At 47.4% G+C, this 14,159-nt stretch overlaps 1 protein-coding gene across 1 annotated transcript in view; it reads left to right on the forward strand.

Annotated features, from left to right (window-relative positions):
- The first annotated feature begins 9,617 nt into the window (after window positions 1-9,617).
- The window catches only part of MACROD2 (mono-ADP ribosylhydrolase 2), a 2,039,061-nt gene continuing 2,034,519 nt past the window's right edge, over window positions 9,618-14,159 (forward strand). Inside the window, exon 1 of the mRNA XM_030194677.1 lies at window positions 9,618-10,005. Within this exon, the coding sequence (XP_030050537.1) occupies window positions 9,618-10,005 (388 nt within the window). The remainder of the gene's footprint in view (window positions 10,006-14,159) is intronic.

The raw sequence follows: 14,159 nt of genomic DNA on the forward strand, positions 1-14,159 counted from the left end.
GGATCATTGGTCTGACCCAGTAAGGCTACTCTTATGTTTTTCATTCCCCCACTACCAACTTCTGATGGTAGCAAATGGGTCAAAATGTAGGTTGTACAATTACTCTATTGTCATTGCCCTCCCTCTTTTAGTCTTTTTTCCTCCCCCCCCCCCCCCCCCCCCATCACCTGGTATCCCTTTCCATTCTTTCTCTTCCTCATTCATGGTTTTATTAACTATCATATCTCTTCTCATCTGGCTCTTTCTAAGCTAAAGAATCCTAACTTCTTTATGCTTTCCTCATAGTTTTTCATGCCTTTTTTTAACCTTCTCTATTTCTGCTATTTCTTTATCTGGGGTGGGGTGGCCAGTACTCAAGGTGTGGTCACACCATGGACCTATACAGCGGAGGCCTCATGTCACGTCTGTGGCCATGACCACCCTCAGACTTACCCTGTTTCTGGGAGTCAGTATCTGTGCTGGCTTCTGCTTGTCTCTGTGTCTGTCTCTGTCTTAGTTTCTCTCTGGCTCTGTGTGCTGATTGCCCTACTGAACCTCACCTGTGTGGGCTATGCCTCTTCCAAGATGGCTGCCGCCGACTCCTCTATGCCAGTATCCAAGATGGCTCCCGCTGGGCTGACTTCTCTGTGTGTCAAGCCTCTGTTTGGATGCAAGGTGATTGCTGCAGCTGTGCCTCTGGTGTGGAAGGGCTTTATTAATCACTTAGAGACTACAGCCTTTGCCTTTTGTCTAAGGGTCCTGGTATGTGGAGTGCTCTGTTCACTGCTACACTAGCCGTTAAGCCCGTAAAAACGGGCGGGTATTGGAATGTTTTTTTCCCCAAGGCCCCCCTCCCGTTGCAGCTGCAAAGCCCCTGCCATCCTCCTTCCCTGCCAGCTCCAAGACCCCCTCTGTCCCTCCCTCCCAGCTCCAAGGCTCCAGTCCTCCCCCCTTCCCAGCTGCAAGGCCCCCTGCCCTCCCTCCCTCCCAGTTCCAAGGCCCCAGGCCCTCCCCCCCAGCTCCCAAGGCCCCCTTCCCTCCCTCCCAGTTCCAAGGCCCCCTGCTCTCCCTCACAACTGTAAGGGGCCCCATTCCCTCACAACTGTAAGGGGCCCCCTGCCCTCCCTCCCAGCTCCAAGGCTCCAGTCCTCCCCCCTTCCCAGCTGCAAGGCCCCCTGCCTGCCCGCCCTCCCTCCCTCCCAGTTCCAAGGCCCCAGGCCCTCCCCCCAGCTCCCAAGGCCCCCTGCCCTCCCTCCCAGTTCCAAGGCCCCAGGCCCTCCCCCCCAGCTCCCAAGACCCCCTTCCCTCCCGCCCTCCCAGTTCCAAGGCCCCTGCTCTCCCTCACAACTGTAACAGCCCCCCTGCCCTCCAGCTCCAAGGCTCCAGTCCTCCCCCCTTCCCAGCTGCAAGGCCCCCCACCCTCCCTCCCTCCCAGTTCCAAGGCCCCAGGCCCCCCCAGCTCCCAAGGCCCCCTTCCCTCCCTCCCTCCCTCCCAGTTCCAAGGCCCCCTGCTCTCCCTCACAACTGTAAGGGCCCCCCTGCCCTCCCTCCCAGCTCCAAGGCTCCAGTCCTCCCCCCTTTCCAGCTGCAAGGCCCCCCCGCCCCCCGCCCTCCCTCCCTCCCAGTTCCAAGGCCCCAGGCCCCCCCAGCTCCCAAGGCCCCCCCAGCTCCCAAGGCCCCCTTCCCTCCCTCCCTCCCAGCTCCAAGGTCCCCCTCCTTCTGAGACGTCCCATGTCCCCTCCCCCCCCCAAGGTAGCCGCTACCGCCCCCCCCCCACGCCGGAGTCGCCACCACCCCCCCCCCTTCACCCGGCCCGGGCCCTCTCTTCGTTATTCAACTTACAGCAGCGCCGAAACAGCAGCAAGCAGCAGCTCCCGTTGGCCTTCCTTCACTGCCTGTGCCTCGCCCTCGTGTGACATCACGTCGGCGAGGGCGGGGCACAGGCAGTGAAGGAAGGCCAACGGGAGCTGCTGCTTGCTGCTGTTTCGGCGCTGCTGTAAGTTGAATAACGAAGAGAGGGCCCGGGCCGGGTGAAGGTGGGTGGTGGCGACTCCGGGGGGGGGGGGGCGGTAGCGGCTACCGTGGGGGGGAGCGGTAGCGACGTCAGCAGTTCCCTCCCTCCCCTTCCGCGCAGTTTTCCTCTCTGTCCCGCCCCCCTCCCCCCCCCCCCGTCATCACGTCTTGACGCGGGGGCGGGACAGAGAGGGAAGTCTCTACTGCGCATTTGCAGGTGAGTCGGTCACTTGCCATTTATAGGTTTGATTGTTTGCTCTGTGTGAGTTTCTATGTTTGACTAGCTAGCTTGGGCACAGCTTTGCTTGTTAGCCTGTGTGTAGCTTTGCTAGTTCTCTGTGTTTGTTGCTAGTGTATGACTAGCTAGCTTGGGTACAGCTTTGTTTGTTAGCTGGTGTATAGCTTTACTAATCTCCTGAGTTTGCTCTGTGCATGTTTCCAGTGTATGACTTGTTAGCTTGGGCACAGCTTTGGTTGTTAGCTGTGTATAGCTTTACTAAGTCTCCTGAGTTTGCTCTGTGCATGTTTCCAGTGTATGACTTGTTAGCTTGGGCACAGCTTTGGTTGTTAGCTGGTGTATAGCTTTACTAAGTCTCCTGAGTTTGCTCTGTGTATGTTTCCAGTGTATGACTTGTTTGCTTGGGCATAGCTTTCCTATTAGCTTGGGTACAGTTTACTAGTCATTGTGTTTAGCCTGCTGGTTATCCGTGTGTGTTTCTTTTGCTTCTGGAGCTTCAGCCCTTGTTCCGTCTGTTGCCAGTACTCCGTGATACTGAAGCTCCAGCCTTAGTCTTGTTCCTTGACTTGACCATTGCTTTAACCTGCCTACTGCCGGAACCCGGACATTCCCTGCCTGTCTGCCCTGCCTTCGCCTAGGTGCCTGGGGGCACTCCTGGATCCTCATTCCTGCTGTTCCGGCTTGCAAGTTCTGGTTTTTCTGTAAGTCCTGCCGGCCGCCCGAACCTGAGGGCTCAACCCTCGGGGAAAGGTGGTTAAGCGTAGGTGAAGCCTAGGTCCAGTGTGTTCCAGTCCAGCGGGTTCCGTCCGGGTTCCGCTCCAGTGTGTTCCAGTCCAGCGGGTTTCACTCCTGTATGTTCCAGTCCAGTGGGGCCACTCCAGTGTGTTCCAGTCCAGCGGGCTCCCCTCCAGTGCGCACCCGTCCGGTGCGTTCCAGTTCCGTGTATTCCTGTGTAGAACTCCAGTCCGGGGTTCCGGTCCAGTTTTGTCTCATCTCTACCTTGAAGGTGATCTTGCCTGCCACTGCCGCTCCACGGTAGTGGCCCAAGGACTCACGAACCCAGTGCTCCCGGGGAAGAAGCCTGACAGTATGCCAAGGTCCTCGAGCACGCGACACCTCATTGATTAGATATGTGGTCATCATTGTAAGAAAGTTATTAATGTTAGTCACTCATGAATGACAGCATTGAAAAAGGTGGTGGCCAAGTACCTCTTTTCAGCTGTACGGTTTAATCTATTTCTGTGACAGTCATACAGTCTACAAATTTGAGAGAGAAGTTTTGTACATTCCATTAAAATTTAAAAATTGGGGATTTTGACATGTGAATGATATGCATGTCTCAGAACATTTTGTAGCTCACCATAGACATCTGAGGTCTTTTCTCTGTTACAATTGGTAGTTATATATAATTTCTGTAGTACTGAGGTGATCAGCATGGGATTTCTAGACAGCACTTCACAATAGTATTGTTGTTTTGACAGTTATTTTGCAAAGGTTTCCCCTTTTTTTTTATTTTAATTTGACCCTCCTCACAGCAACACTTACCAGTTGGCAGTATAGATAGCAACCAATAAGAAAACAGTATGATTAAATCATTATTTTTCACAGTACAATTAACAATAACAAAGAAAATGATATACAGATCATAATGAACAAAAATGCATTCCTTAAGGGTTAGAAAATTACTTACAAACCCTGTATTTGTGTGAAACTGTTCTATGGGTGTGTTGTGCACGTGTTTGTGCATACATGTGTTGTGTGTGTGCTGTGCATATGTTGTGTCTGAGCTGTAGGGAGCTGAGGATAGTTGTAGGGGAAAGTATGGGCAGGGGTTTGGAGGGTGTTGAACAGTTTTACCTCTTCCATTACATTTTCAGTTGTTTTCCCTGCCAACAGATATTAACCCCTTTTGTATAATTCTTTTCAACTTCTACTGAATTGGAAACAATACAAATGAATTATGTGTAATATATTTATGATATTTCTAATAACTTGGAAAACTAAAATGACAAAAATCAATCATAACATTAAAAGGAAAAATTCATCTGCAATTATAAAGGAGAATCACACCATAACAATTTGATTAATATTCTATCAAATTCTCAAATGTTGAGGGACCGATGCCAAACGAATGTGACAAAAAATAAAAGGAACCCCTCTCAATACATAGACAAGACAATACCAACATTAAATATACAAGCAATTGTGGTGAAATAGATGATTTGTCTCTAGACTGGTACAGTACACACAGACACTGATTCTTCTTTGATAGGAGCTAGGATGATGTTCATCTCTATATACCTAGCATTCCTCTGGCACCACCTTTTACAGTGTTTTGTTACTTCAAGATCATCAAATATGATCACCCCTGGGGGTGGAATTCATCATGCAGCATTATGGCCTTAATGTGCATTAAAGGAAATAGCCTGCTAAAAGCACATTCTATACCAATGGGCTTTTAGCATTTAATTTAATTTTTATTTTTTGTTACATTTGTACCCCGCGCTTTCTCACTCATGGCAGGCTCAATGCGGCTTACATATTGTATACAGGTACTTATTTGTACCTGGGGCAATGGAGGGTTAAGTGACTTGCCCAGAGTCACAAGGAGCTGCCTGTGCCTGAAGTGGGAATTGAACTCAGTTCCTCAGGACCAAAGTCCACCACCCTAACCACTAGGCCACTCCTTAACACGTGTTAAGGTGCACTAAGTTCAAAACGCTGCTTCATTAATTCCCCCTACATCAGATTTCCGCTCTTCTATCCCACCCCATCCCCACAATTGTATAGAACTCCCAGTTACCATTTGGCTATCCTGCCCATCTCTGTCTCTCTCTTCTCCAGTAAAGATAGTGGCCCAATGGGCTGCCAACCTAACCCCTCATCTAACATGGTGGTCTAGCAACCAATTTGCCTCCTTCAAAATGGTGCTTTGCCCCACCCAGTACATCCTGGGATACACTGGGTGTGGCTTCCCTATCATTAAAGGGATTTCTCCCTTATATGGTAGGGAACTCCCACCCAGTGCATCCCAGGATGCGCTGGGCAGGGCAAGGTGCCGCTGTTTTGAAGGTGGTGCAGAATTGGAGGGAGTGTGCTACTCCCTCCTCTACCATGGAGGTATGGGGTGGGGGGCAGGTTGGCCACTAGACCACCAGGGCAGGTGGAGGGTTAGGTTGGCAGCCCACTTGGGCCACTAGGGATATTTTTTGGATTGTGGGGGGGCTGGAGATTCAGTGGATCTCCAGCCCCTAGGCTCTTTGCTATACTGCCTGGCTTAACAGGTCACGGTGTTTTACAATGGAAAAGTCCAACAAGAAAGAAGAACTCCAGTAAAATAATGTGAACCACATTGAGCCTGCCCATGGGCGGGAAAGTGTGGGATATAAATGCCTAAATAAATAAAATGACAGGAAAGAAAGTAAGCAATCAAACAAACATAGCATATACATAGTAAATTACATTTCCCCAATTCTCTCTCACTCCAACTGCTGTTCTTTCTCCTAATTCCCAGCAAGGTCCTTAATTGTGTCCGCCTCCAGGGTCTTTCCCCCCAAAACACAATGCCCCACCTCTCTTTTCTTCCAATGCACACAGCCCCTCTCATTCTACCCCCTCCCAGGCGCAAACACTACCATCTCTCATTCCTTTTTCTCCTTCCCCAGGTTTCATTGTTTCTCCCCCCCCCAATCTCCCATGGCACACCCGCAAATGAACCTCCCCCCCACACCAATAGTGCACTCTCAGCTTGGTCTGTTCCTTCCAACACCCCCCCCCCAAAAAAAACAAAACAAAACAATGTTTCTGGCTCCCTCCCATCCCCATGGCAGGCACTCAGTCTTGCTCTGCCCTCCCCCCCATCTCTATGGCACACACTCAACCTTGCTTCTCCCCCTCCCATCCCCATGGCACACACACTCAACCCTGGTCTGCCCCCATCCAATCCCCATGGAATACATTTGCTTTGAACTGCTTTTCTTTCGTTTTCCATGGTACTCACTTACCTTGCTTTGCCCCCTTCTCCACTCCATGGCACTCACTTAACTTTACTCTACCCCCTCCCATTCCCATTGAACAAACCTAACCTTGTTCTACCCTTCCTCCCATCTCCATGGCACACACTCAACCTAACTCTCCCCTTCTCCCCTTAGCACCGCCCAGCCTACTACAATGACCCTCACTCTTCTGTGTTCTTTACCCCACTTGAGCTTGGTTTGCCTCTTGCCATTCCCCCCTCCCTGCCCCCCTGATTGTGTGACAAAAAAAGGAGTAGATGCACGACTGCATGTCGAGCTGTATTCTCTTCTGCTGACCTAGGCTCGACTGTTCATTTGAACCACATGGAGCTTTGTACAGTCTCGTGGTTTATATGAACAGTTGAGTCTAGGCTGGTAGAGGAGGATGCAACCCAATGTGCAGACATGCACTTCCTTCTCTTCGTGCTGTGTGATCTCTGTGGTGGAGTGGAAGAGAGATCAAGGAGGGCTGCTAATGCCAGTGCAGAATTCTACATAGGTGGGGAACTCTGCACAAATTCTGTGTTACTCAGAATTCCCCTGTGTAGCTGCTGTTAATAACACGACAACAGAATTTGAACAGAAGCAGTCTTGCATGATGTGTTCTAACATGAAGCATCCTACTTCTACTCTGCACCCATTGTTGGGGGATTCTATCGATTGGTCTGGGAATGTTCCATGTGAATGAATAATTATACCTTACTGGACTGATAATTAAATATGATTATGCAATCACAGGTGAACACATAATTAGCCTATCCATGTATTAAAAAAAAAACTATATTGGGCTGTTTTAATTGCTCAATGGCCAGATTTTATCAGTATATTTGTGGGCTGAGCTGGTAAGGAATGAGGTATGGACAAAAAATGATCTGTACAGTGCTTAAAATAAACAGCTAATGCTGGCACAGTAATTACCCTATCTGATTATTCTGCACTGCGACCTATATAGAAACTTGTGCTGAATATATGGATGAAGTTAAATGTTGGCGCCAGCAACTGTGCTGGCTGAACATTTGGCCCTATCTGTGAGGCTCATATCACAAAGATGGATGGCACCAAAGCAAGTTAGCTCATGGCATTACAACCCCTTGAGTCAACCCCCAGGGAAATTAAGACATCCAGGTTGGAACACAGTAAATCCCCATTATATTTTGACAAAGGCTCTGCCAAACGCAGTGCTTCTTATAAAATATGTGTGAGGAAAATTATTCTAGATGTGTGTGGGAGCAGTTTTTTTTAAACTGCTGCTCCCAATATGCAAACACTACCTGATCTCCTCCCCCTATCATCTGTACCACCCAATCCCCTTCAGATGGCTCCCCTCATTACAAACACCCATTCAAATAACAACTCACCCCCCCCCCCCCATGAAGAGACCGCTCAGTTCCCCATCCCATGGCTCTTACTAGGGTCCCTGCTAGGCTAGTTGGAGCAGGAGAGAACCCCCACCCATTCCTGCTCATACCAGTTGTGGGTTAAAATGGTGCACATGACCCCCTAGACCTAATCCCATGATATTATCACTGGCTCAAGGTGTGGCAGTTCCACAGGGTTATTATTATGGATCACAGGTTCCATTATGAACACAGAACCTGGGGATCTCTCCTGTTCCCACTAGATTACCAGTGTGATCCTGGTAAAGACCACGAGGGGATAAAGTGTAAGTGATGGGAGGGCTCTAGGGCTCTGTTGGGGTGGGGGGTCTTCTCAGAGAAGGGTTATTTGGGGAGATGTCTGTAATTGGGGGATCCTTTTGGGGAGGATGTCATGGAGACTACAGATTTATATTGGGGGGGGGGGGTCAGGGGGTGCAGATGATTCTGGATATGGGGGATCAGGTAGTTGAGCTGATATTTGAGGGGGGTATCAGGTAAGGGAACTGGTTTCTGCCTTCACACCTGCGCCTTCTAGCGGGCACTTATGTGCCTCAGGCCAGGTATAAATGCCAATGTCTACTTTTTTTCATATTGATATGTGTTCCTCATTTTACAAGGGCAATACACATTTTTGGCCTGCCAAGACCACTACCGTTCCACACTGTCTTGCTGTAAAAACATGCTATGGATCACTACATGTAAACAATCTTTATAAAATTTCTATTTGCATGTGGAAGCAATGAACACATTTAAAAGCTGCTTCTAAAATGAGGGCTTTAATTCCTCTGAATATGTCGCCTTGAGTTACCAACAAAAAAGCATGAGCAAAATTTAAATAAGGAAATATATATTTTTTTTCATTCCATGCACAATTTTGTTATGAAGGTTGATGCTGGAGAATGTGGTCAAAGCACTTAGCAAAGCTAGGTTTAGAAAGGATTTGGATAAGTTTCCTGGAAAGTAAGTCTAGAAACCATGTAGACTCAGGAAAGCCATATTTATATATATTGATATAAACAATATGTAATGAATCTGCTCTTTAGGACTTGTCATGTACCTGTGACCTAGACTGGCCAGTGTTGGGAGACATGATGCTTTTCTTGATGGCGTTTGCTCTAGTGTGGAATATCCTATATTCTAAGTCACACTTCTGAAGGTGAACATCTTGGACAGCTCCTTGTGAATACATAATACCTAACAAATAACACATTTGATTGGAAGCTTTTCTACAAATACGCTGATAGGGTACATGGAATCTGAGCAACACCTGACACCTATTCACTGATTTATTAATTGATATTTGATGCCATATTAGGAAAAAATAATTTTGCGTATTACTGGACACAATGGAACAATGCATTTTCAGCAACACTGCAGTGTTGAATCGAGACACATCTCGTGCTGCCTACTCTTTCGGAACAAATGTAGGGGCTCCATCCCATGCAAAAGTGAGGTATTTAATATGAATAAAATGGATTAATGGTTTCATTGCCCAGATTTTCAATATGAGCGGTATGATGTTGACCTGTATCTATCCTCTGACCGACCCCCCGAGAAAATTTTTGAATTCAACCTTGCACCACAGCCACACGCCGTACATACCATAAAGTCTTGTGAAAGGAAGTGGCACAGATTAAAAAAAAAAGTTCTGGGGTTTATTAAAGGAGAGATTTCATACGATAGTCCTTATTTTCAAGTAGTTTGCTTTGCTGCAACATTTGGTCAGGCAGGGCAGCAGCCACAGCATGCTGAAAACCTGACTCGATAACTCCTTAGTGCTCATCACTAATAGTGCATATAAAAACACGCAGAAATACCAATACATCACCACCTCGTGCTTCGTAAAGAACACACACCACCTTCACCTTCCCACGCCACGCCCCCTCGGTCCTCTTCCGCCTCAACAATCCTTCTTGCGGGCGAAAGGCTTATGCCTGCCGTCCAATCAGGAAGAGAACGGCACCGCTGTGATGGACAACGCGCTCCTAACCAATGAGAGAAAGCGTTGTGCATAACGGGCAGGCACCCTTGACCAATAGCGAGGTGTGCGTCGGAGCTGTGCGCTGGTGCAGGGCCAGACCAGGAGGCGGGTCTTGTGGCGGGGGTGTTGGGTTAGCGCGAGGCGTGACCCAGTTGACAGCCTGTGTGGAGGGAGTTTGTGGCTGTTTCTTTCCCTGTGGTTGGGAGTGTGAGTGGAAGCCGTCTTTCCGTTTGGCTTTTTTTGTTTGTTTTGGTTTTCTTTTACTTTTATTTGGGGGATTTCTCCTGAGTTTACAAACATCATTTCCTGTGAGCCTGGGGAACTTGCAGGCAAAAGCCAACAACCACAGCAACATGTACCCCAGCAACAGGAAGAAAAAGCTATGGAGAGAAGAGAAAGGTATCTGTCATAGCCGGCATCATCATTCTCCCTTTAAATAATGTTATTGTGCTTCCTATATCTCTTCCTCTCTACTGTGGCACCTTGTATCTAATGTTCTGTCCCTGCGGCTGCACAGTGTTTGTCTGCTGGGATCCTGTTTTTCGCGTATATTTCGCTTACCTACCTGACAAGTTGGCTATCATTTCTTCTTCCCACTGATGCTGTTGGCTGTGTTGGGGGGCAACACGATGCGGCAAGAAAATCAGACGCGTGTAAAGACGAGCACCTGCAGTGTTTTTCAACTAGGGAGAAATTGCAGTCAAATGTAGTGATCCTAGGACACTTAAGGCCGCGAACTTTGGCAGCGGCAGTTAAGGTACCCGAGTGCCACAAAGTTGGAGAATTTTGTGGTGTGCTGCTTGGAGAAAGACAGTCTCATAAATCCGTGAAATTACCAGCTCATGTGCTTGCTAGCTTAAGGGATGCGCTGGAATCTAGTTTCCATCAATAAATTCAATTAAGAGGCCCATGCAATTAAACTTGTGCCAAAAAAGTTTAGGATAAACCTGCTGGTGAGGCAGGCACAGGCAACATATAGGCATGACCCTTTCTGCAGTTTATTTGGGTCATGGTGGTACAAAGCAGTTTCTGGTGATGTTATGGGGTGGAATGTTCTGTGGACTCTGCTTCCTTTTTCAGGGGTGTAGAAGAAGAGGGGCCCTTTATCACAGTTCCCACAATCCCATTTTCTAGCATGTATATGAAACAACGTGTAAACCCACATTGTGTGCAGTATGCCTGGATATTGAAGAAAAAAGCTGAGATGCTAGAAACAAAATGGTTATGCTTCTCCAGGTGAGTTGGAAGATATGTGAAGCTGTCCATTGAAAAGACCAGGCAATTTAAAATAAAACAAAGAATTTTATTTAATTCTCCCACTGAGTAATAACATATTCCAAGTGGGTCAGTGAATTTTGGTTCAGCAAACAGGTGAGTTATGATGACATTATGCACAATTCATCCCAGTATAGAAGTAAAGACTAATTCTTTTTTCCTTTCTTTTTTGTTTGTGCAGGTGCCTCTTATTCAACAAAAGAATGTTTCTTTACAAGTATAGCTTTCAATTTTATTTTACTCTTTTCATTATTTATGTCTGCCGTAATTATATGTGCTCTCACTCATATTTCTACTCTTACAGGTTCAAACCTATCACAGGCATAGGAACCAGCGCTGTGGGTGCTTGAGCTCCCCCAATATTGAAGGGATTTCCATTGGGTTTAGCACCTGCAATCTTTTTGAGAAGTTGGCTCCTATGATCACAGGTAAATCACATAAACAATTATAAATTAGTTTTGATAGAATCCTATATGTTCTGCATTAATACTTGGCCTTTTGTTATACAGGTCCATTAAATTCCCCTCCCTGTACAAATTAAGCACCTCACATCATGTTTCCCAAATTTACCTGGAGCTTCTAATTCAAAGTTTAATGGTGCTTTGCTTTCTGCTAATATGCTGAAGAGATAAAGTTGGGTAATCCTGTGTATTGTCCTTTTAGCTGGTGGTCTCCAATATGTAGGTCCAGATGAGGTGAATTGGGCCCACAGTGCAGACTTTCTCTGTTTATTTTCCTCATGTTAGGCTTCATCTGTTCACACCTGTTCTTAAAGAACTTAGGGGTCTTTTACTGAAGGTTAGTGCCATAGCTCAACCCAAAACAGGATTTTCAGTTTCTGCTAAAACCGAGTCCGAGTCTGAATTTGGCTGCTTGGTTTTGGTAGAAATCAAAGTAAAAAATGAAACTGGCCCACCCCACTCTCTCCCTTCCCACCTGACCACAAAGAGCACCCTCCTGCCACCCCCCCCCCCCCCCCCCCGGCTGCAGCCCCAGTCTCAGAAATACTACCACTGGAAGTCCCGGAAGAAGTTTTGACCTCGAGTTGGCTGTGCACAGGAGTGAGTGGGGATGCTTCTGTGTCTACTATCCACCAACGACAAGGCAGGCCCAGGAGGGGGCTGCCACTTGGGGGGAAGAAGTGGTGGATTCAGGAGGAGGGCTCTTTTTGGTCAGGGAGGGGGGAGCAGGGGCTGTGCACATAGTTTCAGTTGTAGCCAAAAATGCACAAGCTCTTTTGGTTGAAACCAAAATAAGGCCAAACACAGATTTTGGGACGGTTTTGGCACTGAAATCAAAATTTGGTCAGCCTCAAGTTAGTGCATGTTATCTGCCACAGGACCTATTTTATTCCTATGGGCCATGTTACAGATAACACGTGTTAATCTTTAGTAAAAGACCCCCCTAGAAAGAAACTATATGCTTTTCACAGGTTAGTGTCCTGTAGCCACGAGTATACGTTGCTCTGGTCAGGATGCCTGTTATGAGACTGAGTATGTCTCTTTTGCTAATGTCATATTACAGTGAATTTCATTGTTATACACTGCTCATTAGCACTCTTTAACAAATATATACAACATTTCCCTGTACTTCAAATTTGTATTACTTACGATTCATATAGAGCTTCCAGTGTTTACGCAAATCGAATTGCTCCAGGCAGTATCCAGATTCTTTAAGTCTCACTGTAATATCTCTTGTAAATCACATAAAAATGATTTCTCGGAGGACAAGCAGGCGTATAATTTTCACAAGTGGGTAATGCAGCCCGTGTTGCCTAGTTTGGAGCTTATGTCAAGCTGAAAACAGCTTTGTGGAGTGGGAAACTCTCTCCACTGCGAATGCGTGAGTGCCTTCCTGCCTGCTGTAAGAGCGTGGGATCAACAGTTCTTTTATACCACTTTGAAGAGTGGACACCATTTTTCTCTTGTTCTTCACTAGCCTGGTTCGCAAAGAGCTTGAGTTCATTTTGGCAGTGTTTTTTCTTCCTCCTGCATTCGGGTGCCTCCCTTTCCCTTCATATTTTTTTAGCTACTTATTCCCACTTTTAATTTTGTTTTTCATGTCTAGGCCGCATTTAGGCTTTTTCTCTAGTGCTTTGCCCCTTTTTTTGGTACCATCGAGTTGTTTGATTTGGCCGCGGAAGTTTTTCCTTCCATGTCCATGGAAGTTCCCATTGGCTTTAAGCACTGTTCTGGTGCAATAGGACCATGTCTGGTAAAGAAACCCATTCTTGGTGTCTTCAGTATTTGAGGCTTGATCATTGCCCTTACAACTGTGTCCTGTGTCTTTGCATGAAGATAAGAACTCAGTTGGCCAGAAAGGCTCAGTGTGAGAAGATTTTTGGAGTCCGGTCCAAATCCTCTACATTGACGGTGGGTGTTTCATCGGGAACATTGGTCCATATAGTTGCTACTGTAGACACTGGGAGCAGTTGTGCATCAAGTGGGTCTCGATCTGCCTTGGTGCCGGCTGCTGTGCAGAGCCCCCGGGACCGACATGCATTGGACCTAGCACTGAAGAGCCTTGATGACAGGTGAAGGCCAAGAAGCATTGACATTGATCCCCCTTGATACACTGTGCCGGGAGCTCCAGGGCACCAAGGGATTCAGCACCTGAGAAGTGTCAGTGCTGGGAGGACTGCTCCCCCTCCATACAAGAGGTACTGGTGCGGCTGTCTCCATGCAGCCAGGATCAGCCTCCTATCTTGATCCTAGCAGTCCTTCAGACTGTCTCTGAGCCAACGCCCCAGCCTGTTCTGTATTGGCCCTCGATGAGTACATCTGGGCCTAAACTGCTGGCTGGCTTTATTCAACAGAGTATATCTGTATCGAGGGTGCTTGCACCTGCCATGCCGTAGTTGCATCCCCGCTTGGCTTTCAGCCTGCAGTGAGGCCTCCAAAGCCAGTGACGCATGTGGCCCTGGCATCGACTGCTGCCCAAAACTCCTCTCCCTTGATGGTGGAGGAAGTTTTGCCAGAGTTGATGTGGGAGCCAACTCCTCGATGCCCTCTTAGGGTCTTGGCTCCTCTAGGTCGAGGCAGGCTTGGTCTCAGCCATCTACAGAAGAGGTTTGGATGAACTGATGAGGAGCGTTCTTGGGAGTCAGATATTGACTCTCGATACTTCTCGGATGAGGAGTCTTATTGTTATTTGAATATTTTTACTGCTGTAATTGGCTATTGCTCATGTTTGATCTATTCTTACTGTACATAGCCGGGTGAATTCCTTCTAAAAGGCGGTAAATAAATTCTAAAAAAAAAAAAATACCATCTTACCCC

This window comes from Microcaecilia unicolor, chromosome 3 (genome assembly GCF_901765095.1).
Source record: "Microcaecilia unicolor chromosome 3, aMicUni1.1, whole genome shotgun sequence".
Classification (NCBI taxonomy): Eukaryota; Metazoa; Chordata; class Amphibia; order Gymnophiona; family Siphonopidae; genus Microcaecilia; species Microcaecilia unicolor.